The 23,579-nt window shown below is 40.8% G+C and overlaps 1 protein-coding gene across 1 annotated transcript in view; it reads right to left on the bottom strand.

The window, feature by feature from the left end:
* LOC126299511 (serine/threonine-protein phosphatase 6 catalytic subunit) overlaps positions 1–23,579 on the bottom strand; it is a 77,177-nt gene that overhangs the window by 41,096 nt on the left and 12,502 nt on the right. Inside the window, exon 3 of the mRNA XM_049991473.1 lies at positions 16,064–16,271. Coding sequence (XP_049847430.1) covers positions 16,064–16,271 — 208 coding nt within the window. The remainder of the gene's footprint in view (positions 1–16,063; positions 16,272–23,579) is intronic.

Here is a 23,579-nt window from a genome sequence, read left to right as displayed (position 1 = left end):
GAAATCGTGCCAGGTGGAGGAATTTCGTCACGGCCCTATGTTACAGAGGGAACGACAGGAACTAAGCAAGTAAGCAGTTTTGTACATCGGATCTGCAATGAAGAGAGACTCCGGCCTCCACCAAGACACTTGTCACCGGGCTCATTCTAACAGCTGCCGTCACTGGGCGAATGCCACAAAGGTGCACTGAGTCAACTAAACGCAAAGCTGAGGGTGCCGCTGAACCATAAACCAGACTCCCATAGTCAAGGCGCTATTGAACAAGGGCTCTGTAGTGCTGCAGCAGCACAGAGCGATCTGCACCCCAGTTGTGTTGCTCAGGTAGCGGAGGGCATTGAGGTGCTGTCAGCACTTCCGCTTAAGCTGACGAAGGTGAGGTAGCAAGTCAATTGGGCATTGAAAACCAGTCCTAAGAATTGATACGTCTCCACTACAGTGAGTGGATCGTCATTAAGGTAAAGCTCTGGTTCTGGATGAACGGTGCAACACCGACAGAAGTGCACGACACATGACTTTGCGACTGAAAACTGGAGGCAGTGGGCTAGAGCCCATGACAGCCTTGTGAATGGCTCCATGCAGGTGCCACTCAGTAAGAAAAGGAATTGGAGGAGCAGTACAAAATGCAGGAGTCATCCACATACAGAGAAGGTGAGACCACCGGCTACAGCTGCTGCTAGATCATTAATAGCCACTAAAAAGAAAAAGGCACCCAATACAGAGACCTGCAGAACATCACTCTCCTGAATACGGGGAGAAATATGGGAGGCACTAATTTGTACATGGAAAGTACAGAGAAACAGGAAGTATTCGATAAAAATTGGGAGCAGGCACTGGAGACCCTACACATACAATGTGCAAGGATATGATGTCACCAGGTCGTGTCGTACGCTTTACGTAAGTCAAGAAAGACGGCAACCAGGTGTTGGCACGTGGAAAAGCCTGTTTCGATGGCACACTTGGGGGACACAAGATTATGAGAGGTAGAGCGACCCTGGTGAAAGCAGCCCTGACACGCAAAGAATGTTGGCAAGGCTGATGGGCCGATAGCTATCCACATCAAGCAGGTTTTTACTGGGTTTGAGCACCGGAATGATGGTGCTCTCCTACCATTGCGATGTAAATATGCCATCGCACCAGATCCGGTTGAAGATGACTAAGAGATATCTCTGATAGTCAAGATAAGAGATGTTTAATCATCTGACTGTGGAACCAATCTGGCCCAAGAGCTTTGTTGGAGCAACATGCAAGGGCACTGAGGAGCTCCCACTCTGTGAATGGAGCGCTATAGGGCCCATTGTGGCATGTAGTGAACGAGAAGACTTTCCTTTCCATGCGCCATTTGAGGGTGCAGATGGCTGGGGGTAGTTCTCCGACGCAGATGCTCAAGCATAGTGCTCAGCAAAGCACTTGGCAATCGCATTTGCGTTGGTAGATAACATGCCATTGATGTTAATGTCACAGACACTAGTTGGGGTCTGGTACCCAAAAAGACGTCTGACCTTCACCCATACTTGGGAAGGTGATGTATGGAACCCAATGGTCGACACACACATCTCCCAACACTCCTGCTTCCATCATTTTATAAGCTGGTGAATGCGGGCACAGAGACGCTTAAAGGCTATTAGGTGCTCTAGGTAAGGGTACCATTTATGTTGCTGGAAAGCTCGCCGATGCCCTTTAATTGCCTCAGTGACTTCTGGTGACCACCAAGGGATTCTTTTGCCAGGCGCACCCTGAAGAATGAGGGATTGTGATTTCCACCACAGAAACTATTGTCGTAGTGTTGTGCTCAGTGACAACATTAATGGCACCATGTGGGGGAGATTCAATGGTGACAGCAGAGGTGAAGGCTACCCAGTCTGCCCTGTTTAAAGCCCATCTGGGTAGGCGTCTGTGGGCATGACGCTGGAGGAGTGACAGGAAGATGTGGAAGCGGTCACAACCACACAGATTGCCATGAACTCTCCAGTGGATAGATAGGAGAAGGCCAGGACTACAGACAGAGAGATCAATGGCCAAATATGTGCCATAAGCCACACTGAAATGTGCGGGAGCACCTGTATTTAAGAGGCAGAGGTCGAACTGAGACAGAAAAGATTCAACTTCTCTGCCTTGGCCAGTAAGCACAGCCCATCGCACAAGGGGTTATGAGCGTTAATATCTCCCAAAAGTAGGAAAGGTTTAGGGAGTTGATCAATCAGTGCAGCCAATGCCTTCAGGGGTACTGCACCATCTGGAGGAAGAAATACATTGCAGAAAGTTATTTCCTGTGTCGTCCTTATCCTGACAGCCACAGCTTCAAGATGTGTTTGAAGGGGCGCAGGTTCACTGCATACCGAGTTCAGGACATAGACACCAACTCCATCTGACACACTATTATAGTTGTGACGGTTCTTGTTGTATCCCCGATACCCCGATAGCCGCAGAGGGCAGGGGTCCGCACCGCCAGAAACCACGTTTCCTGGAGGGCAACGCAGAAAGCAGGTGTATAGCTTAACAGTTGCCGTAGCTCAGCCAGGTGTTGGAAAAACCGCAGCAATTCCACTGGAGGATGACATTATCATGAGGCTGGGAAGACATGAAGAGTGCAAGGAGGTAGATTATGCCTCAGGGTCATCTACTGCCACCGATTTAGTATTTGTATCCATTCCCATGGTGGCTAAGGCATCTGTGAAATCCAGGTCCTCAGGGGATGCAGGAATCTCCACCTCACCTGCAGGTGCAGAACTGGTAGGGAATGGTGGTGTGGGGCCACCAGAGGGTCCTGTTTCTTAGCAGACTACTACTTTGTTTGCTTCCTCTCTCGCTTTTCTTTAGAGGCTTGCTGGGAAGACTTCTCTGAAGCAGCTTCAGGCACGGAGGAAGACCGTGAGGCTCTTAGGCCAGCACCTTTGGGCTTCTTTAGCCACTGGCGAGTGTCTGCTATGGCATTAGTGGAGACCTTGGGAGGGAGGATCCCCTTCTGCATGAGAGGGGCTGGAGGAGGCTGTTGCTGATTCGGCGGGAGGGAGGGGTCCGATGTACACTGCATTTGGGGGGACCTAGTTCCTGAAGTAGGTGCTTTGGGAGCAATGGAGGAAGATTTGACCCCTACCACCAAGTAGGCGGATGTAGGCGGATGTATTCTGGCAGCCCAGAGGGCCCACCATTCGTGGCACAGAGTGAGGAACCACTGGCACTTGGGACGGCGATGGTGAAGTAGCTGTAGCATATGTCGATGTCAACTGAATGGGGTTTAATGTTTCAAATTTACGTTTAGCCTCTTGGTAAGTCAACCAGTCCAGAGTCTTGCACTCCACGATTTTCCACTCCTTTTGGAGTACTGGGCAGTCTGGCGAGTAGTGGGAGAGGTGATGAAAGTGGGAGGAGGCACACATGGAGTACCTGGGTGCAGTGGACGTGCACAGCCTTGACATGTAACGCTGGAAGTGCAGCGGGAAGACGTGCCCTAATTCCCAGCATTTGAAGCACAACATAGGGGGAGGGACATATGGTTTAACATCACAGCAGTAAACCATCACCTTGATTTTTTTAGGGAATGAATCATCCACAAAGGCCAAGATGAAGGCAACAGTAGCAACCTTGTTTTCTTTGGGTCCCCCATGACCGTGCCGGATGAAATGAACACCCTGCTGTTCTACATTGGCGTGGAGCTTATCAACAGACTGCAAGAGGAGGTCGCAATGGAAAATAATCCCATGTTGAGGCTTTTATGGGGAGTGATGGAAACAGGAATATCACCCAGTTTGGCACAATCGATTAATGCCCGGGATTGGGCTGGGGATGCTGTTTGAATCAAGACTGCACCATTTTGCATCTTGGACACCACTATCACTTCTCCAAAGTTATCCTCAAGATGTTCAATGAAAAATTAAGGCTTCGTAGGTAGCACGGAGTCCCCATCAGTTCTGCTACAGTCTAAAAACTGAGGTGAATATGGCTTTCTTCGTTCTTCTGCTCTACATTCCTCCCATGCTGTAGCGAGGGAGGGAAACGATTTAGGATCATAACTGTCAGCATTTTATTCTATCTTTCCCTTCTTAGAGACTGCTGGCATTGTACAGTCACTAGTGAGTGATGACGTATTCCACTTCATTGTGGGTCATCTGCCCTGAAGCCACCCACTCCGATCAGGGGCTCTCCTCATGGGCGCCACCCAGCCACAGCAAAGGCAATGTGGCATGATGGCTGTTGCCGTGAGTCCTGATGCCCCAAATAAGACAGGCATCAACTCCTTGGCATACATGGTGAGTTTACAGCTCAGGCATCAGCAGTGCAATCCCTGTGTTGTCAGGGAGCTACCACCAAATGGGTACATGACAGCCCCACCACAATGGACTGGCTACCATGCTAGATATTGGGCACAGAAAAACCCAATATTGTCATGGGGCGAAAGAGGACAGGAGACAATGGTAGAAAATGAGATACCCTGAAAGTGTCCTTGTCCAAATAGTTGAATCGAAGGTAGAGATGCAAAGCCATGACAAGAGATTCCTGAGATTGAATCTAAGGGCACTACGGATAACTCGGGCACCACGTAAGGCGGCCTTCCCCATGTGGCCCGCACTTTTGTAGAATTTAGAAAGTGCCAGGTCAAATCATAGAATGGGACCTGAACTCAGAGCCAAAAAGTGAGATACTCCTTTTAGCCACCTCTTACAACAGCCAGGAATACCTCGGATCAATTCTAAGCCCTGGACCTGCAGGGGGGGGGGGGGGGGGGGGGGCTCTGTAATGGTGTGGGGCATGTGCAGTTGGAGTGATATGGGATCCCATGATACATCTAGATATGACTGACAGGTGACATGTACATAAGCATCCTGCCTGATCACCTGCAGCCATTCATGTCCACTGTGCATTTCGATGGACTTCGGCAATTTCAGCAGAACTATGCAACACACCGTATGTCCAGAATTGCTACAGACTGGCTCCAGGAACACTGAGTTTAAACACTTCCTCTAGCCACCAAAATCTCTAGAAATGAACATTATTAAGCAAATCCTTCTCTTATGGATTGATAGACAGCATTGCAGGATTAATGGTGTATTTCAGACATTAGTTGAGTCAATGCCACGACGTGTTGTGGCACTTCTGTGCACTTGTGGGGGGTCCTACACAATATCTGGCAAGTGTACCAGTTTCTTCGGTTCCTCACAGTGTATATACCCTTACAGGCACAAAATCTAAACAAGCTTTTGTCTAACCAGAATGCAAATACAAACAGAGAGCATAACAAACCCAACAATAACACAAATACAATGCAATGCAATCATTATCAGAAGTTAGGAAAAGAACAGCTCCCTGAGCATGACGTTTGCTGGCAGCTCTAGTTGCTAGGTGGAGTGACGTCTCGAGCCACGACCTCAGAAAGATGAGCATTTAACTTCAAGTAATTTCAGTCCTCCTTTTCTTTTGAAATTGTTTTTGTGCTTTTTTTTATTTTTATGGCCCCTCTACATCCTTATGACCACATCTTGCTGAAACCACAGTGCCAGAGAAACTGAATTTTTGTGTTTTACCGGTTCCAGTGCATTATCTGCTACTGCTGATTTACCATCTTGCCCAGGTGACAACAGCTTTGGTGTTCATTAACGTGCATGTTTATGCTTCTTTCTGTTGTTCCTATATACAGCTGACCCTAAATGCAAGGGATTTTATATACTTCTGCTGTAGCAAGTGGCAGTTATAGGTCCGTTGTTTTCTAATATTCACACCTCTTTCTTGTTGGTTTAAACACTATACCAATACCATGTTCCCTGAGTACTCTGCTGATGCCACCTATGGAAGGAAGACTTTCCATTTAGTTGGCACTTTTCTTTAGAAGCGCTAGACCTTTTAGGGTGTAGTGCCCTACGTATTTCTGCCAGACTAGCTGTTTTTGCTGAAAGCAGTTCTTAAATGATCAAGCCTGTTCTCCATGTTCTGTCATCCACAGATTCTTTTAGAACACTCCACCAATGTTTTGATAATTCACCACATCTGTGTGGAATGGTGATTGGAATTTTCATACAGGGATCTATCCTATGCCCACCACTTACCAGATCAGGAGTATGTAAAATGCCTCGTACTTGTGGTCAAGCATTCATTGGAACTACAAAAAGAAACATTAACATATGCCTTAAAGAACACAAGAACAATTGTCATCTGGGCAAGACTGGTAAATCACCAAATTCTTTTCTCTGACACTGTGGTTTTAGCAAAATCTAGTGACTGCAGATGTAGTGGATGTACAGAGGCCATAAAAATACAAAAGCACAAGAACAATTTCAACAGAAAAGGAGGAGGACTGAAATTAGACAACTTGTGGGCCTTAGTGCCAAATATAACAAACAGTACCAATTGTTCTCCACTACAAGTTTCTTAACATGTATTGGTATTACTCTGTGATCTTAGGCAACAGTCTGATGACATCACAAAATGACTGCTGCATGGATACATATGAGGCTAACTCCAAAAGAAATGCACACTATTTTTGTAAAAAATACAGTTTTCATTCTGCATGTGTGAAAGTTTTACAGTGTGTAGATACATCCTTCCCACTCGTTTCCAAACTTAGTTCAACCTGTTCCCGTGAGTGGTGCCGTCACAACATGTCTTCAAGATGGCTGCTACACTTGACGTTTGTCAGAAGCAACATACTGTCATAGAATTCCTGTGCTGTGAAAACGAGACACTGGGAAACATCCACAAGAAGTCGAAAAAGGTGTATGGAGATGCTGCTGTCAATTGCAGTACAGTTAGTCGGTGGGCAAGAAGGTTACATGATGAAAGTGGGCACGGCAATATTGAGGACTGTCCTCGCAGCGGCAGGCCTCGTACTGTACACACCCTAGACAATGTGCAGAGAGTTAACGAATTGGTGACTGCTGACAAATGCATCATGGTGAACGAATTGTAACGCTACGTTGGGATAGGGGAAGGAAGAATTTGCAGAATACTGAAAGTGTTGGCATTGAAAAACGTTTGTGCCAGGTGAGTTCCCAGGATGTTGCAGTGGCTGACAAAGAAACAAGAAGAACGGTTTGCAGCGAACTTTTGGAACAGTACAAGAATGGTAGAGATGAATTTCTTGGAAGAATTGTGAAAGGTGATGAACCATCGCTTCATCACTTTTCACCAGAGACGAAGTGACAATCAATGGCGTCATGCAAATTCACCCAAGGGGGGAAAAAATTCCACACCTTCTGCTGGAAAAGTTATGGCTACGGTGTTTTTCAATTAGGAAGGACTCGTGCTTGTGGACATCACGCCAAGTGGAACCACCATAAATTCTGATGCATATGTGATGACACTGAAGAAACTTCAAGCTCGACTGAGTCATGTTCGACCACATCGTCAAAAGCAGGATGTTTTGCTGTTGCATGACAATGCACGGCCACATGTCAGTCAAAAAACCATGGACAACACTGAAACACCCGCCTTACAGTCCTGACCTGGCTCCATGTGACTATCATCTCTCTGGGGAACTGAAAGACACTCTTTGTGGCACTAGGTTTGAAGATGGTGACCACTTTGTGCACACTGTCAAACAGTGGCTCCAAAAGGTTGGTCCAGAATTTTACCGTGCGGGTATACAGGCGCTGGTTCCAAGATGGCATAAGACAATTGAGAGAGATGGAAATTATGTGGAGAAATGTAAAACTTTCAGAAATGTAGAATAAAAGGTGAATTAAAAAAAAATTGTGTGCATTTCTTTTGGAGTGACCCTCGCATAAACAGTCCGGCTTACTGAGCTTGATTGAGACTGTAACTGGTTTCTGAGTTGTTAAAGCCTTTGGTGATGTGTGTAGCATTGGAAGATTACATGTTAGAGAATTATGCCTTGGACCATGGCCTAAAACAAACAAAACAAATATCAGAAATTATTTGTGAGATTTTAACTGATGTCCTACAGACCTGCTAGCTTTTTATTATTTACATCCTACTCCAGGTGGTGGCGAGGGTGAAACTTCATGAAGTATTGCTGTGCAAAATCTTTAACTGGGTAATGAAGAAGCAGTTGTGTATTAAGAGTAAAGGCCACATTTTGAGGCACTCATTTCTAGTTTGCAGTTTGTTAATAGTGATCTTAAAATATGGATACATCATATCAGAGAGAGAGAGAGAGAGAGAGAGAGAGAGAGAGAGAGAGAGAGAGAGAGAGAGAGAGAGAAAGAGAGAGAGAGAGAGAGAGGGGGGGGGGGGGGAGGGGGCAGATAGTGAGCCTTTATACACCCAATAACTGTAAAATTCCTGAAATTCCTGCAACAAGTACATGTGAGATAGATGTTTATTCTGATAACCAAGGGTGAAGAATGGCCTTTGAATTGTGAAGTACATGTACACATGATTAACAGAAATGTAAAACCAGGAGCAAATTTCAAGGCTGTAGGTGCAGTCATTCATGAAAAAAATTTCAGGATTAAGCTGTAATGTTCTTTGTGTACCACATTGTGACAACTGAATTAACTTATTCTGTGTAAGTAAAGTAAGCAGAAAAGACGATGTGCAAAATGCATGTATTTAATTTTAAAATGCAATGCACATTGATATAATCACACTACGGATATGATTTTTTCGTCTACCAATGGGGGAAGAGGTCTGTTAGCTACAGGATTCTACATATAGTACGTATGAAATCAAATGTCCAGTATCATATTAAGCAAGTCATTTCTCTGACAGACAAAAGTGACATGTCCTCAGAATTAAGCACACAACACAATGAAGCAGTAGAGATTTCTCACAAGACAAAGTAAACATTCCACCTGTTTCAACTTAGATAGTTTGTAATTCCGATATGCCACCTACGAATGTGTGCTCACATTAGAATGAAACTAGAGATAAATACTCTAGTTAGTTAGTATCTGTTGTATAAGAAACAAACTGTTAGAATATGTTTGTATAATTAACAATGTAGATGTGATATGTGGCAGAACACTAGCTAACAGAAAACTGAGCAGACAGTTTTGTTCCTCAACGAAAAGTTGTGGACATAATGTGTAGGAAACAGAGTAGTAATGGTGGTGCTGAAATTTACAGAACACTGTTCAGAAATAAATGTAAAGTTTGGTCATGTAAGATTAGTTTAATATATCTGAGGGGATTTTAACACTAAAATGGCAGATTCAGAGAAACAAAATTCCAAAACTTTTTTCAAACACTTTAAAATCCTTTACTTTGCATTGCATGGACAAGTTTCCTGCACTTAATGGTGCAAGTCTACACAATACTATTGTTAATTTACACAGATATGAAAATGGTGCATATTTTGCAGGCCACGATTAATTGCTTTCAACATATCATAAACAATCAACTTATGCCAATGAATTCAGTGTGGTATACGTAAGAGGTCAGAGAGAGGAACTTATTATGTAATTTATATACAAGTTAAATGTGTCAAAGTGAAAGCTGGAGCTGATGATTTTCACAACTTAAACAAAACAAAAAACAGAGAGATGTGGTATTCTTGTTCTCCATTAATAAAAGTTTAGTCCTCAGATAAACACAAAAATAAAAAAGTTAATTGATATTCAAGCAAACTGATACAAATTATAGAATACATGCTGAGTAGCATCCAGAGAATTTGAGACAAATTTAAAACCATAGACACGTCTGCATGTGATCTGCTCGGCTTCCTGCTGTCTGAAGGGTTTGTCTTTCATTGGGATGTTACAACATCCAATGAAGTCTGTGGAACAGTACATGCTCTGACTGTAGAAGTACGGACAGCTACTGTGTAATTGTATTACTAAAGAAATAGTTCACTTGATACATAGGTTACTAAGTATTATTTTTAATAAATGTTTGGAGTGTGGAGATTTTCCAGATTCATTCAAAATATCAAAAGTTATCCCTGAATTCAAAAAAGGATGATAAACAACTGCTCCAGAGCTACTGTGCCAGGTACAGATACAAATAAAAACACCTTATTCACTTTTGAGCATATTAACACACAATTGGTATCATCAAATGCAATACCACTGCAACTGTTTAGGAAATTTCTGACAAATTAACAAATTTTGAAAATACAGTTGTTCAGGAGCACCCTCAGATGAGGCCACACTAGAATCCTGTGTTTAGGACAGCCCAGGTTCAGCCTGAGATCATTTTAATGTGATCATTGCAGTGTGAGTTGATCGGTCTATCTGTTTCATTTACAGTGTTTATGTTTCATTGGTGGAACTCTTTATGGTGTGAACCAGACTTGGACTGGAAAGCTTGCACTGGTACAAGGAGCATTTGGTCATCTCTTTTAGTCTTGCATGTAGGTTGTCTTTACGAAATGGATGATGACTCGGGACCCGAGATACTTGCAGATAAGACTTCGAACCTTTTCTGGTTAGATGAGTGGGAGTGCGAGTTTCCAACAACAGAGATACTACTCACACAAACCATACAGTGTTATCAGAGCTAATGACAGCTGTTTTATATGTAGTTCAAGTGTTAAGTGATTGCAATAGGACCATCTTCCATGCCAGTCATTTTTATGGCTTTTCAACCATTTAAGGTATTTTCCTTGTTGCTAGAACATTTTTTTTCAATGAATACATATTATTGCAGTTAGGTTGGAATATCTGCAGAAAAAAAACGGGAGGGGGCGCATAAATCTTATTCAGATTGCACCAATGGCCTACAGAGATCAAGTAGAAATTTCAATTTCAATATCTGTGTGCACAAATGTGCTGATTCTCTGATCAGGGACATTTTAATGTATCAGCTCTGAAGTGAGGAACCACATAATGAGGAAGTCTGATCCTTCTCTGACACAAGTAAAGTGAATAGCTCCAGCCTATGGGAATGTCCATGCAACCCCAAGTTTGTTTATGAAGAAGGAAGACATGCTAACTGTGTCAAGCTTTTACAAATTATACTGATGCCCGATTTAATTGGGAAGAACATATCAACACTATTTGCGAATAGGTATCATGAGGTTCCAACCTCATGTGGAAACAGATGTGGTTACTATTAATTGTCTCCATATCAGCTGAGAAACCTGGCACTGCTCAGGTATGTATTTATTCCAATCATGTACCAGATCATCTCCCCCTCCCACCTGAATCTGACCACATCCCCACTCCCTCTATCCACCTCCTTCCTACCACTCCCTCTATCCATTGCCCCTGTTTCTGTCCTTCCCCCCCCCCCCCCCCCCCCCTCTCGTGCACACACACACACGCACACACACAACCTATACATCCACCACCACCACCACCACCACCACCACCACCACCACCACCACCACCACCACCAAAATGGGAAGTTGATGGCTTTTACTCCACAGTATTCCTAGCCAGACAAGAAGTAATAATGTATACCTAGTTTGGTTGAAATTGGTCCAAGGGCTTACAAGGAGATGTTGAACATATGTAACTGCCTGTTTTACACCATATGACACTAGATAAGATGTTAAATTTATAGGTTGTATTCAGCCTTGTTGTTTGATCTTAGGTCCCGAAACAAGATGACAAAATTTTTTTAACATGGTTGACACACTGCACTGCACAGTTTTGAACTTTTTTTTTTTTTTCTTCATCATCCCCTCTCATCCCCATCCCTAATGATACGGTGCATATATTTTTGTACCAACAATAAGTGGGGGATAGGATAATTTTGCAAAAATGGTAATGGGGAAACTAGCACTTTTAACAGGATAACACAAAATTGGTCATTTTTTATGAAATATCATGAAATTTGTCATTTTCCCATACAGAAAAAAAGCTATAAATCCACAGGCAACAGATTACCAATATTCGTAACTGATCATTTTTTCATGCTGAAATTACTTTTGGCCTTCTTTTTCCGCAAGACTGAGGTTTGTGCACAATCTTAATGTGACAGTTTATTTCCCATGTGGCAAACTACAATACGATGTAAGAAAATAAGACCTACATAAAAAACTGCCAAAATTTGTGAAAAAAATATGCCACAATTGGCCATAAAATATAACAATTTTTTCCTGTCCCTAATAAGTCATCTAACTAACAAATTTGTCTGACATTTCTCCAGGCGTTTCTGAGTTATGCTTCACTGTGACACACTCTTCATCCCCACCTCTATGAAATGTAAGAGGTTCTTAAATCCACAGGGATTCTTTCTCGATAGTAAGTAACCTTTATACCTTCAATTCTTGGAACTGAGCTCTCCTGTACGAAACAGCTTCTAACTTCTTATTTCTTTATAGATGAGTTAATGTGTTAAATATCTGGCATTAAGCATATAAGTGAGAAAAAGTGTAGAACAGGTTTGAAATTATGTTCCAAGTTCTTTGGAAGTCCCTATGTGCTCCCATTATCAAATACTATATGAGTATAGTCTGAGTAACTCTCACTCCGTTTTAAGAAAATCTAGTTTTTCACACATCTCAATTTTTATGATGTCAAATCTCCTGAACTGTGTCATACACTGATAATTTTTCAGGTGCATTAAATGGTACATACAAATACTGCCTGCCTTGCCTGACAGCATTAAGAGAGAAAATGTAGTAAATAATAAACTTTTTTCTTTCTATCATTTTGTGGGAAGTGTCAGCAAGGAAATGTTTTGTAAAGGTTTGAAATTGTGTGTGAAGTTTACTGCAAGTCACTAAGTGCACTCATTCTCTAATACTGGGTGAATATAGTCTGCATGCGTGCAGTGCATTATGCTTCCTCTATAAAAACCCACACCTTTGATAGGTAGGTGGTTCTTACTCTCCCACAGTGCTTCTTACCAGATAGAAACTGAGGTTTGTACCAATGGTATTGATTCAGTAGTTTAGGGCAATCTGTTCATTATCAATTAGTGAAAACATTCTAGATCATACAGCTTAATAAATGAGACATTCTACGATTTTGACTGTTTTTATTAATTAATAGTTATGAATCCATAAATGTATGTTTCCGCACTTTGTCTAATAAAAGGAATATGGCACACATCGAAATTCCTACACACAGGCTAGCAAAAACACGAAACTACCTCCAAGTGAATGCCAAAAAATTCTAATAGTCTCTCTTTCTGCTCGATTCACACCATTTAAAAATAAAATTAGCTGACAGGAAACTCTTAATATAAATAAAAAGAGTTCTTCTATATGTAAAACACTGATTTTGATATTTAAGACTGTGGGTGCATGCACTACAATCATGTACATATGGTGAAGCCTATTTCATGTAAAGTGAGCAAATGTGAATATGCAAAGATGCAGTGTTCCCAAATGCAACAGTACAGAAACTGAGCAAGGAGGTCTATCCTTCAGAACAGTTCACTGCAGTTTATCAAGAACATAATAAATCATATACAGCCAGAACAGTTCTCTGTTTGGCTAAGAAAAACAACTAAGCAAACCACAAATTACACCGTCATACCTAAGCAAAAATCTTGCCGAGAACCCAAGAAAATTCTGGTCCTATGGAAAATCAATAAGTGTGTTCGAGGCTTATATCATGAAACTCATGTGGCAATAGAAGACAGCATAAAGAAAGATGAAGTTGTAAATTTACATCTACAAAAAATCATTAATGTAGGACAATCAGTCAGACATATTGTTATTTGACTGCCACAGAGACAGCCACACTGAGGACATAGAAGCAGACACCTGACTCGCAGAACAGCTGAAAAACATGAAAACAAGTAAGTTGCCATGTCTTTATGGTATCCCAATCCGGATTGACAGATTGTACACCTCAGTATTGACCCTTTAATTAGCTTGCATTTATCGCAAATATATTGCCCAGCTGTAAAAAAAAATGTGGCTGCATATAACCGCCATTTATAAGAAGGCTAAAACAATCGACCCCCAAAATTACAGACTGATATTGTTTGCTGAAGAATTCCTGAGTATATTCTAAGTTTGAATACAATAAACTTCCTAGATTTCCAGAAAGCGTTTGACACAGTGTTCCTCGACAGACTTGATTAAAATCAGAAATGCAGAATAGGTTTAAGATATGTGAGTGGCTCAAAGAAATTTTAAGTAATAGAATCCAGTAAGTTGTGCTTGACAGTGTGTGTTCATCAAAGACAAAGGTGTCGTCAAGGAGTTCCCTGGGGAAGTGTGATGGAACTGCTCTGGCTCACTGTATACATAAACAATCTGACATGTAGGGTGAGCAGCAATCAGTGATGATGTTGTAGGGTACGGGACAGTTTTTGCATGGTGTGACTGTAGGAGAATGCAATGTAACTTAGAATTTATATTTGGTGTGATGAATGTAGGAAAATGTAAATGAATGCTCAAGTACAGTACACTAAGGGTGTACTGCTTGACTAGTCATGTAGATTAAATATCTAGGCATAATGCTGCAAAGCAACATGAAGTGGAAGAAGCACAGAAAGTCCATGGTAGGAGAGTGTAGGTCATCTGTAATGTATACTGTGTATAGACCATTAGTGTGACCCATTATTAATTACTGTTTAGGTGTAACATTCCTATCAGGTCAGATTAAAGGAAGACACTGATGAAATTCAAAGGCATGCCGCTATATTTGTTACTGGTAGGTTCAATTGTATTACAGAAATGTTGTTGCAGACTCAAATGGGAATCCCCAGAGAGAAGAAGCTGTTCTTTTTGTGAAACAATGTTGAGGAAATATAAAACTTGCATGACAATGAGGAGGACGAGGAGACAATATGGGCTCCTACAGAACCATATGGACAGTCATTTTTCCGCTTTTGCTGAATTTGTAAGTGACACAGGAAAGGGAGTGAGTAACAGAAGCTGCAGATACCCTCTGCCACACATTGTATGGTAACTACAGTATTCAATTGAGATCTCTCACTATGATGTGCATATGCCACTTGGTTTCAGAATATAATAAGTTTTATCAGTGGTTGAATTCAGGGCATTCACATGATTGTGCTCTGACTCTTAATATTGTGAACTCACAAACGAAAAAAAGATTTTACTGATTCATACTTTGCCCTCTACTGTGTTTCTGAAATGTGTATAAATCCAGTATATCATATCTGTTCTGATTGATTAAAATTTGAGTTATAACATGAATATACTTACACCTACACTCTGAAAGCCACCTCACGGTGTGTTGGGAAGAGTAATTGATTACCACTGCCAATTCCATACACATGTTCCAGTAGCAAAAGGTGTGCCACTAGAATGATTGCTGATAGGAATTCATCCGAGTTCAAATCCATTAACTTTACTTTTGTGGTCTTTTCCACAATATATACGTAGCAGGAAGAAAAATATTGCTTGATTCTTGCATGAAAGTATGCGCACAGAATATTTGACAGTAAACAACACTGTGATGCGCAAATGCTTTCCTTTTAAGTCTATCACTCAAGTTGGATGAGTATCTCTGGGACAATTTTGCACACATTACACAAGCCTTCTCTATTTCTTCTGCATTTGTTACTGTAAAATAAAAGATGAAAACAATGACACATTCCTTATCCTAGCAGCTCTACTGGTCTTGGTATCAATGTGACTTAATAAAATAAGTAAATAATCAAAATGACAGAAGTTTTTAGAGTTGATCTGGCGTATACAGGAAAACGGCTCAATATAAAATGCATCAACTTCCTCATAATACCACACAGCGTCTATTAACATGTGATAAAATGTTCTTGTCTGATGTATAATGTTTCACCTAGTTTCATGAATGGACAACCCTCCCTTGTTCGGCCAAAACTGGCACCGGGCCTGTTACATCCTGACTTCACTCTTAATGTTTAGCGCTGTCTTCAGTGCATTTTATTAAGCACTGAACTGGCTGTAATCGAAACTTTCTAGTTGTCAGTAAGTGCTTTACTCACCCTTTCGATTTTCCAGGTTTGACATACAATGTAAACAAAATCTGCTGAAATCCTAACTATTAAATATTTTACTGTTACTGCAATCTTGCTGGCAAGGTAATATTAGTACAATATTCACAATAGTATCCACAAAGAGAAGACATTCAAGGTTTTTTCTAATATACTGCATTTAAATGTATCCTACATTAAAGGTATCTTAAAAATTAGATGAAAAGTAAAATATTTTAGATAAAAGCTCTTCTTTCCCAATGTGTTAGCTAATTCAAGTGTTAAGAAGCCAACTGGCATATTCAATAAAATTATGTTCCTTGTAGAATTTAGAGAGATCACTTACCATAAAAACCATATACTTGGGTGATCTGCCTCGACTCGTGATTACCCCTCAGCAACGTAATACGGTCTGGCCATTTTGCTTTTAAAGTGAGAAGTCTCGTGAAAGTTTCTAAACTGTAGTAGCCTCGATCAACGAAGTCTCCCATGAAAATATAATTAGTCTCTGGAACAGGTCCTCCATTTCGGAAAAGTTCTTCTAAGTCATAGAACTGAAAAAGAAAAAAAAAAGAAAAAATAAGAAGAAAAAAAAATGGGTAACACCAGTTCCAAGATAGTGGTCTACAGAAAGTCAGACATAATTACCAATGACTTAGCAGCAGCAAGCATAAGACACAAATTCATGAATTTAACAATATGTCTTCTGTTGTAACCAAGCAAAACACTGATAGCTAAAATAACAGCTCCTAGTATATTACCTCTACCTCTCATAAAATTTTGTTTATAATTTTTTTTCCATTTTTGAACTAAGAAAGTACAGATATTCCATGAACTGGATGTATAATATATCAAGGTAACAACTAAAGCATGTCATGGGAAAAATTATCATTTGTTTGTACATTCAAAGTACAGGAAAGAACTGCACTTAATAGATTTCACAATGTTACTTAAATTACTGATTCGTGTAAACTATGAAGGGTTAAAACAAAGTAAATTTGGTTTTTGTGAAAGCCATTTATTTAAAAATGTAACAGCTCACTTTTGCACTCTAGGAAATACAGAGATTAAATCTGATACTTCAGAGAGAGAGAGAGAGAGAGAGAGAGAGAGAGAGAGAGAGAGAGAGAGAGAGAGAGAGAGAGAGAGAGCTTCTGGGCTACAAGTCATTAACTTGACGCACTTTGCACATTTTTGTTCTATGTTTTGAGGTGCAACATTCCAAATTTTTCTTGTACAGTTCAAGAAACATTATTTAATACAATTTAGAATTCTTTGAGCACTTCAAATTTATATGGTCATACAATACAATTCACTTTTTGATAAAATGTGTTAACAGTCCAAGTTTGAAGTGACAGAGAGAAATATAATACTAAAAGGAAAGTTTTCAGTGTTGTTCCAGTACACCCCATATTCTTTAAAGAATCAAACTCCCACATAAACACCTTGAAACTTCTGATTACTTCAGAAGTAAGTTAATGAGTTAAATGTTTGACATTACGCATGTAAGTGGGGGGCAGGGGGGGGGGGGGTCGAAGAAGGTTTGATGATATGTGTGAATGTTGTTGTAAGTCACTAAGTGTGCTCTTCATTTCACATACTGGATGTATATAGTTTGGGTATTTGCACACGGTGATTTACATTGTCACAAGACATACACACAGTTTTTAACAGTAATACTGTCATTACTGTCTTTAACCTTTCATATAACATTATACCTCTTAATGAGTAGGTAATGTCAGGATGTTATGTTTTTGAATTCAATCACTTTTTATATTAAATGTAGAAACACAAATTTTTGTTGCCCCTGGAATCCATTAGATAGGCAACATGCAACTGGGCCTTGGTTTTCTACCACAGAATAGTCACTTAGTAAATACAGACACTGTGTAGTGTCACCCGTATTTTTCAGTATGGCTGCGTAAAATCCACAGCCGCAGCTCAAGCAAGAGACTGCAGAAGCCAGTAAGAGCAGATCTGCCTCCAAACACAATTACACCAGTGGCTACCTGATGATATGGCAAGTACTGGGTCCAAGGCACTGGGACGATTACCCTATGTTGCAGCTGAGCAGAGGCACCTCGGTCACAATAGCACTGATGCAGAAGAAAGGCAGAGCCATTGCTGCATGGGCAACCTAGTTGCTTCAAGCCTAACAGATTGTTTTTCGTAGCTTGTTAGGACATTAACCAATAGTGTAGCACAACAAGAACAGACCAAGCCCATATAAATATGGATCATTTTTAGTCACAGGGATCGCAGTCTGGCAGCCACCAGTCGACTGTTTAAGTATGGGGCTGTGCAACCATTCGGCCACAATTGCTTCCCGCCTGGGCTCATGTGAGCAGACACTGAAGCTGCTATAAGCCATCTTGTCCATGCCAGATCCATGGTGTGATTAGATGCACCTCAATGTGCCTTGTCTGATGCATCCAGACAAGCATTAGTCTGCAAGGTGGGCAAAATCCTTGTCGCTCAGTGTTGGGGTTACTGTCCTTTCAGAATTGCTTCTGTCATTACCTGCCGCTAGATGCTATCAGGCCATTAGCAGATGGCTGTGGCTACCCACTGGCCATGCACATCTGACACCCTGAGGATGACTTCTCAGAGCACCATCATGACTGATATAGTTTATCGAGTAATAAATGAATGTTCTAACAATGGCGTTTCCATGCTGATACACTGGACGACTTCTAGGCACGCACGCACCACTGTGCTTCTACCCCACGCACGGTGGTGACTACTGGTTTCCCTAAACTTACAATTTAGTTCCACCAACCACCGTAGTGACCATCCACCCCGGCCATTACAACTCAATCTAAATTTATCTCAAAAAGAAGTGAAACAATTCAATCAATATAAAGAGAAGTAAATTGTAAATGTCAGTGCAAGAATGTTAACAAGTACATGAAAGGTTTCTTTCCACAATTTCTTCCATACCATGTGAAATTCTTAAAGAAAAAAAGTAATCTAATGTCTAAAGGTAGGTATGCAGCAGTCTATAACTTTCAGAAATGTTGCCAATTGTAGAAGTTCTCTATTTAAACTACCATCTACATGAAGTGCATAAATTTTATACTGTGTTGCAACTTAAAATGTAATACAGAAAATTGGGTTTTAGACCTATGTCAAAATCATAACAGTGTATTTATATGAAATTATCAGAAAGATATATTGCATACTTTCAATTTCCCACAACACCAAAGATTTAGGTGTGCTAAAACTATACAATCACAGATTTGTAAGGCACGGGACACTGACAATAGTAACGAAGAATATGTAAAACTGACAACATTTGTCAACAACCCACAAATAAATATAGCTTAACTTATCATTTAAGACACAAAAAATAAGGAGTTAAGATGTCTGCAGGATGTAACACATTGCCGAAATTATAATCAGAGTGAACAGAATTGAACAAAGTAATATATGGACCACTGGACGTTCATCCATGTTACAGTTTTCATTTTTGACACTAACACTTCTGGAGGACAATAACAGTGTGGAGGAGAGAGTAGAGGGGGTGGGGGCAGGGGGGGGGGGGGGGGAAGTGTGTGAAAAATGAAATCAGTACTGCCACCCAGAAAGTTTTATATTAATAAAAATCCTAAGAAATCACACAAAAAACCACAAATTATTAAAAGTAAGAGATTTCTACAAGAAAGTTCATCTGAAATTTTAAATTACTGTGGAAAATCATTAAAAAAAAAAAGTGATGTTGCCGACTACTTGCTGAAGAATTACTAAATACTGAACCTCTTATCTACATGGATTTCTGTCTCACTTACTCAATAAATGTATTTTTCTTAAAAGTTAATTTCAACAGGGTCATTTGTGTGTTAAAAAAATTCCTTGTGTTTGAAATGAGTGGCTTCTCAATGCCACAAAGTCAAACTAACTGAAATACGCAAAGTAAACCAGTTCATTTAGGTAACTGTATTTCACGTGTACTATGCTTCCAATAAAGCAGCTGTTCTATTAACTCAAGATGGTTAGGGTCCAAGACTGAAACGCAATGCTCAAGATTGGTTAAAATGACTGTTTTGTAAGCAACGTCTTTCATGGATGAGTTGCATTTCATTTAGGTTCTCCTTATGAATCTGTCTGGCACCGGCTTTTCCTATTATTTATTTTATGTGGTCATTCCACTGAAGGTCGGTCTTGATGGTTACTCCCCTATATTTTGCAGTAGTTGCTGTTTTGAGCAATTCATTATTAATAGCATAATTGTACAGTAGTAGATTTCTTCTCCTACGTATCTGCAATATATTACATTTATTTATGTCCAGGGTCAACTGCCCTTGCACCATTTATCAACCCTCTGTAGGTCTTCCTGAAAACTGCTAGTGTCTACTGGACCTGCTACCTTCTTATAGAAAATTGCATCCCCTGTAAGGTCTTATAGTGCTTTTGATGTTACCTACTCCTTCCCAGGGGACACTGCCTTATCGAAGGTACCTACAGTGCCACGTGGGAGGGTTTGCGTGCTTCGATGAAGTCAAGAGCTGTGTCGGCGGTAGTGTAGCTACTGGCAAGGTCACTCAAGCCAAAGTGGTCTTGACAAAGGAGCCAGACAAAGTGTGTCCCACAGCGTACGGCAGGGAGAGCTCCACAGGCATAGTGAAGCCAGATTCCCTAAAGGAGTAAACTTCATACAAATCCTGGTCCTCCAAGTTGGGGGTTGGGAAAGCAACTAACAACCCCTTCCTGTAAAAAAATTCTTGTTCAAAAATCTCAGAGTAAGTCAGATGGATTTAGGGTTCGATGACATGGCACTGTTAAAGACAAACGAAAATGAAAAAATGATGTGTTTATTGGAAACTGGAACGTACAATCGCTGGATGAGGGCCCTGAGATAACTGGTAGATCAACTCGATAAAACCAATGCAGGTATAATTGCCCTACAGGAAATATGATGGACTGGACATGGAGTGCTAGATATGGGAAGCTGGATAATTTTCTACCATGGTTCAGAGAGCCACCATAAATTTGGTGCAGGGTTTGCGATAAGACAAAAATTTAAATACCTAGGGAGTGGATTCACTGGAATAACATCTAGGAACTAACATATGAGATTGAAGGCCCGATTCTCAAACTATTCATCGATCAATGTATATGCACCTACAGGCATACCAGATAACCAGGATAAAGACACCTTCTTTGAGAACCTCGAGAGAACTTGTAGCAGATGCCCTGTATATGACACTAAATTGGAGACCTCAATGCACAGATTGGTAAAGAACAACATTACCTCCCAGCAACAGAAAAGCACAGCTTCCATGAATGCACAAATGACAATGGCCACAGAGTCATTTAGTTTGCACTGTCACGTAACATGGCTGTAAGTAACTATGTTCCCACACAAAAGGGTTCATAAAGCAACATGGTTTAGCCCTGATCAGCGTACCTTCAACCAAACTGATCATGTAATTATTGATGGCAGGCACTCCTCAAATTTACTAGATGTACAGAGAAGATAAAGTAGATCCAGACTACTACCTTGTAATTCCAAAACTAAGAGCTTGAATATCCAATGCAAGAAAAGTCAAAGGAACACCTCAAAGTAAGTATATGGTATCAAAGTTAAAAAATGAAATTATCTCTAAAGCATACACTGAGAAGGTTGCTGAGAATCTTGCACTATACACCCATAGTGTAAGTGATAACCTGGATCAGGAATGGAATGCTTGCAGGGATGGAGTCATTAAGACAGCAGAAGTAGTGCTAGGGAAAGAAGGAAAACAACTGAGGAATTCCTGGTTTGATAAAGAATATAAGAGAATAAGTCAGGAGAAAAATCTGGCACACAGGAAAGTGCTTGAGAAATCATATACTCATTTAGCAGTAAGAAATTAGCAAGATAAAAGGAAAGAAGAGAAGAAACTGCATCAGAGAAAGAAAAGGGAATGGGAAAGAAAACATATTGAAAAACTGGAGACAAGTGGAAAAACAAATGAAGTTAGAAAATTTTATCAGAAAATTAATGGTGAAAGAAGAGAATTTAAGCCGCGCATCAACCTATGCAAAAAGTAAAAATGGGACACTACTAACTGATGATCATTTGTGAATGTGAACAACCATCAGCTGTAGAATAGAAAGACAATGAAAAATTTATGCCGGACTGGCACTCGAACCTGGATTTCTCACTTACCACGAGTGGTCATCTTACCATTAGCCTATCCCAGCATGACTCGTGGCCAGACAAACTTCAATGTCATCAACCACATGTCTACAGGAACATACATGATGAATGTATGACTGCTGGGTGTTGACATATGGTTGACAATATGAAAGTTTGGGTCTGGCTATGAGTCATGCTCAGATAGCCTAATGGTAAGGCAACCATCTACATCTACATCTACATCTACATCTACATCCATACTCCGCAAGCCACCTGACGGTGTGTGGCGGAGGGTACCCTGAGTACCTCTATCAGTTCTCCCTTCTATTCCAGTCTCGTAATGAATGTGGAAAGAAGGATTGTCAGTATGCTTCTGTGTGGGCTCTAATCTCTCTGATTTTATCCTCATGGTCTCTTCGCGAGATATACGTAGGAGGGAGCAATATACTTCTTGACTCCTCAGTAAATGTATGTTCTCAAAACTTTAACAAAAGCCCGTACCGAGCTACTGAGCGTCTCTCCTGCAGAGTCTTCCACTGGAGTTTATCTATCATCTCCATAACGCTCTCGCGATTACTAAATGATCCTGTAACGAAGTGCGCTGCTCTCCGTTGGATCTTCTCTATCTCTTCTATCAACCGTATCTGGTGCGGATCCCACACTGCTGAGCAGTATTCAAGCAGTGGGCGAACAAGCGTACTGTAACCTACTTCCTTTGTTGTCAGATTGCATTTCCTTAGAATTCTTCCAATGAATCTGTCTCGGATCTGCTTTACCGACGATCAACTTTATATGATCATTCCATTTTAAATCACTCCTAATGCGTACTCCCAGATAATTTATGGAATTAACTGCTTCCAGTTGCTGACCTGCTATTTTGTAGCTAAATGATAAGGGACCTATCTTTCTATGTATTCGCATCACATTACACTTGTCTACATTGAGATCCAATTGCCATTCCGTGCACCATGCGTCAATTCGCTGCAGATCCTCCTGCATTTCAGTACAATTTTCCATTGTTGCAACCTCTCAATACACCACCATATGCAGGAAATCTGGGTTCGAGTCCCAGCCTGGAACAAATTTTTACTGTCGTCATTCTATTATACAGCTGACAGTCGTTAATACTCACAAATGTGAATATATTTCATGTATTTCATAACAGCTGTAATCACCACAGTGACTATTCCCTTGGGCAGGCACACATGTCTGAAGGCACATTGCATTGTACTACTGACTAACATAGGCAATGCAATATCATACTTATAAATGCTGTGAATGATAATGGTCCCATCACACTTCCTTGGGGTACCCCTGCAATGACCTTTAAGTCTCCCAGTTTTGTTCCATTAATAACAACTTGTCATGTTCTATCTCTTCAAACCAAACTTCAAATGACAGACCCACCCCCCCACCCCCCTTACATGAAAGGCAGCAAGGATCATTACTCTTTCAGAACAAATGCCACCAGATGGTGTTATGGGAATCATTATAGTTGAGCACTTGGAAACTAGCATTTTGAAAATGGCAAAGTTAGTCAACTGTTTGCACAATACAATTGTGATCACTGATGGGAAGTGGTTTAAGAACACTTAAAACCATGAGTAGGCAACAAGGTGTGGGATATTCATGCCTCATCACACAACATGGAGGTCAGAGGCTTGCCTGTTCTGTAAAGGAGAATAAGCACTGATCCTTGGCAGATCTGATAAAGCACAATACTGATGTGGGCACACGTATT

The sequence above is a fragment of the Schistocerca gregaria genome, chromosome X, assembly GCF_023897955.1.
Source record: "Schistocerca gregaria isolate iqSchGreg1 chromosome X, iqSchGreg1.2, whole genome shotgun sequence".
In the NCBI taxonomy this organism is placed as follows: domain Eukaryota; kingdom Metazoa; phylum Arthropoda; class Insecta; order Orthoptera; family Acrididae; genus Schistocerca; species Schistocerca gregaria.
Note: the sequence above shows the minus strand (reverse complement) of the source record. Positions and strands in the feature narration are given on the sequence as shown.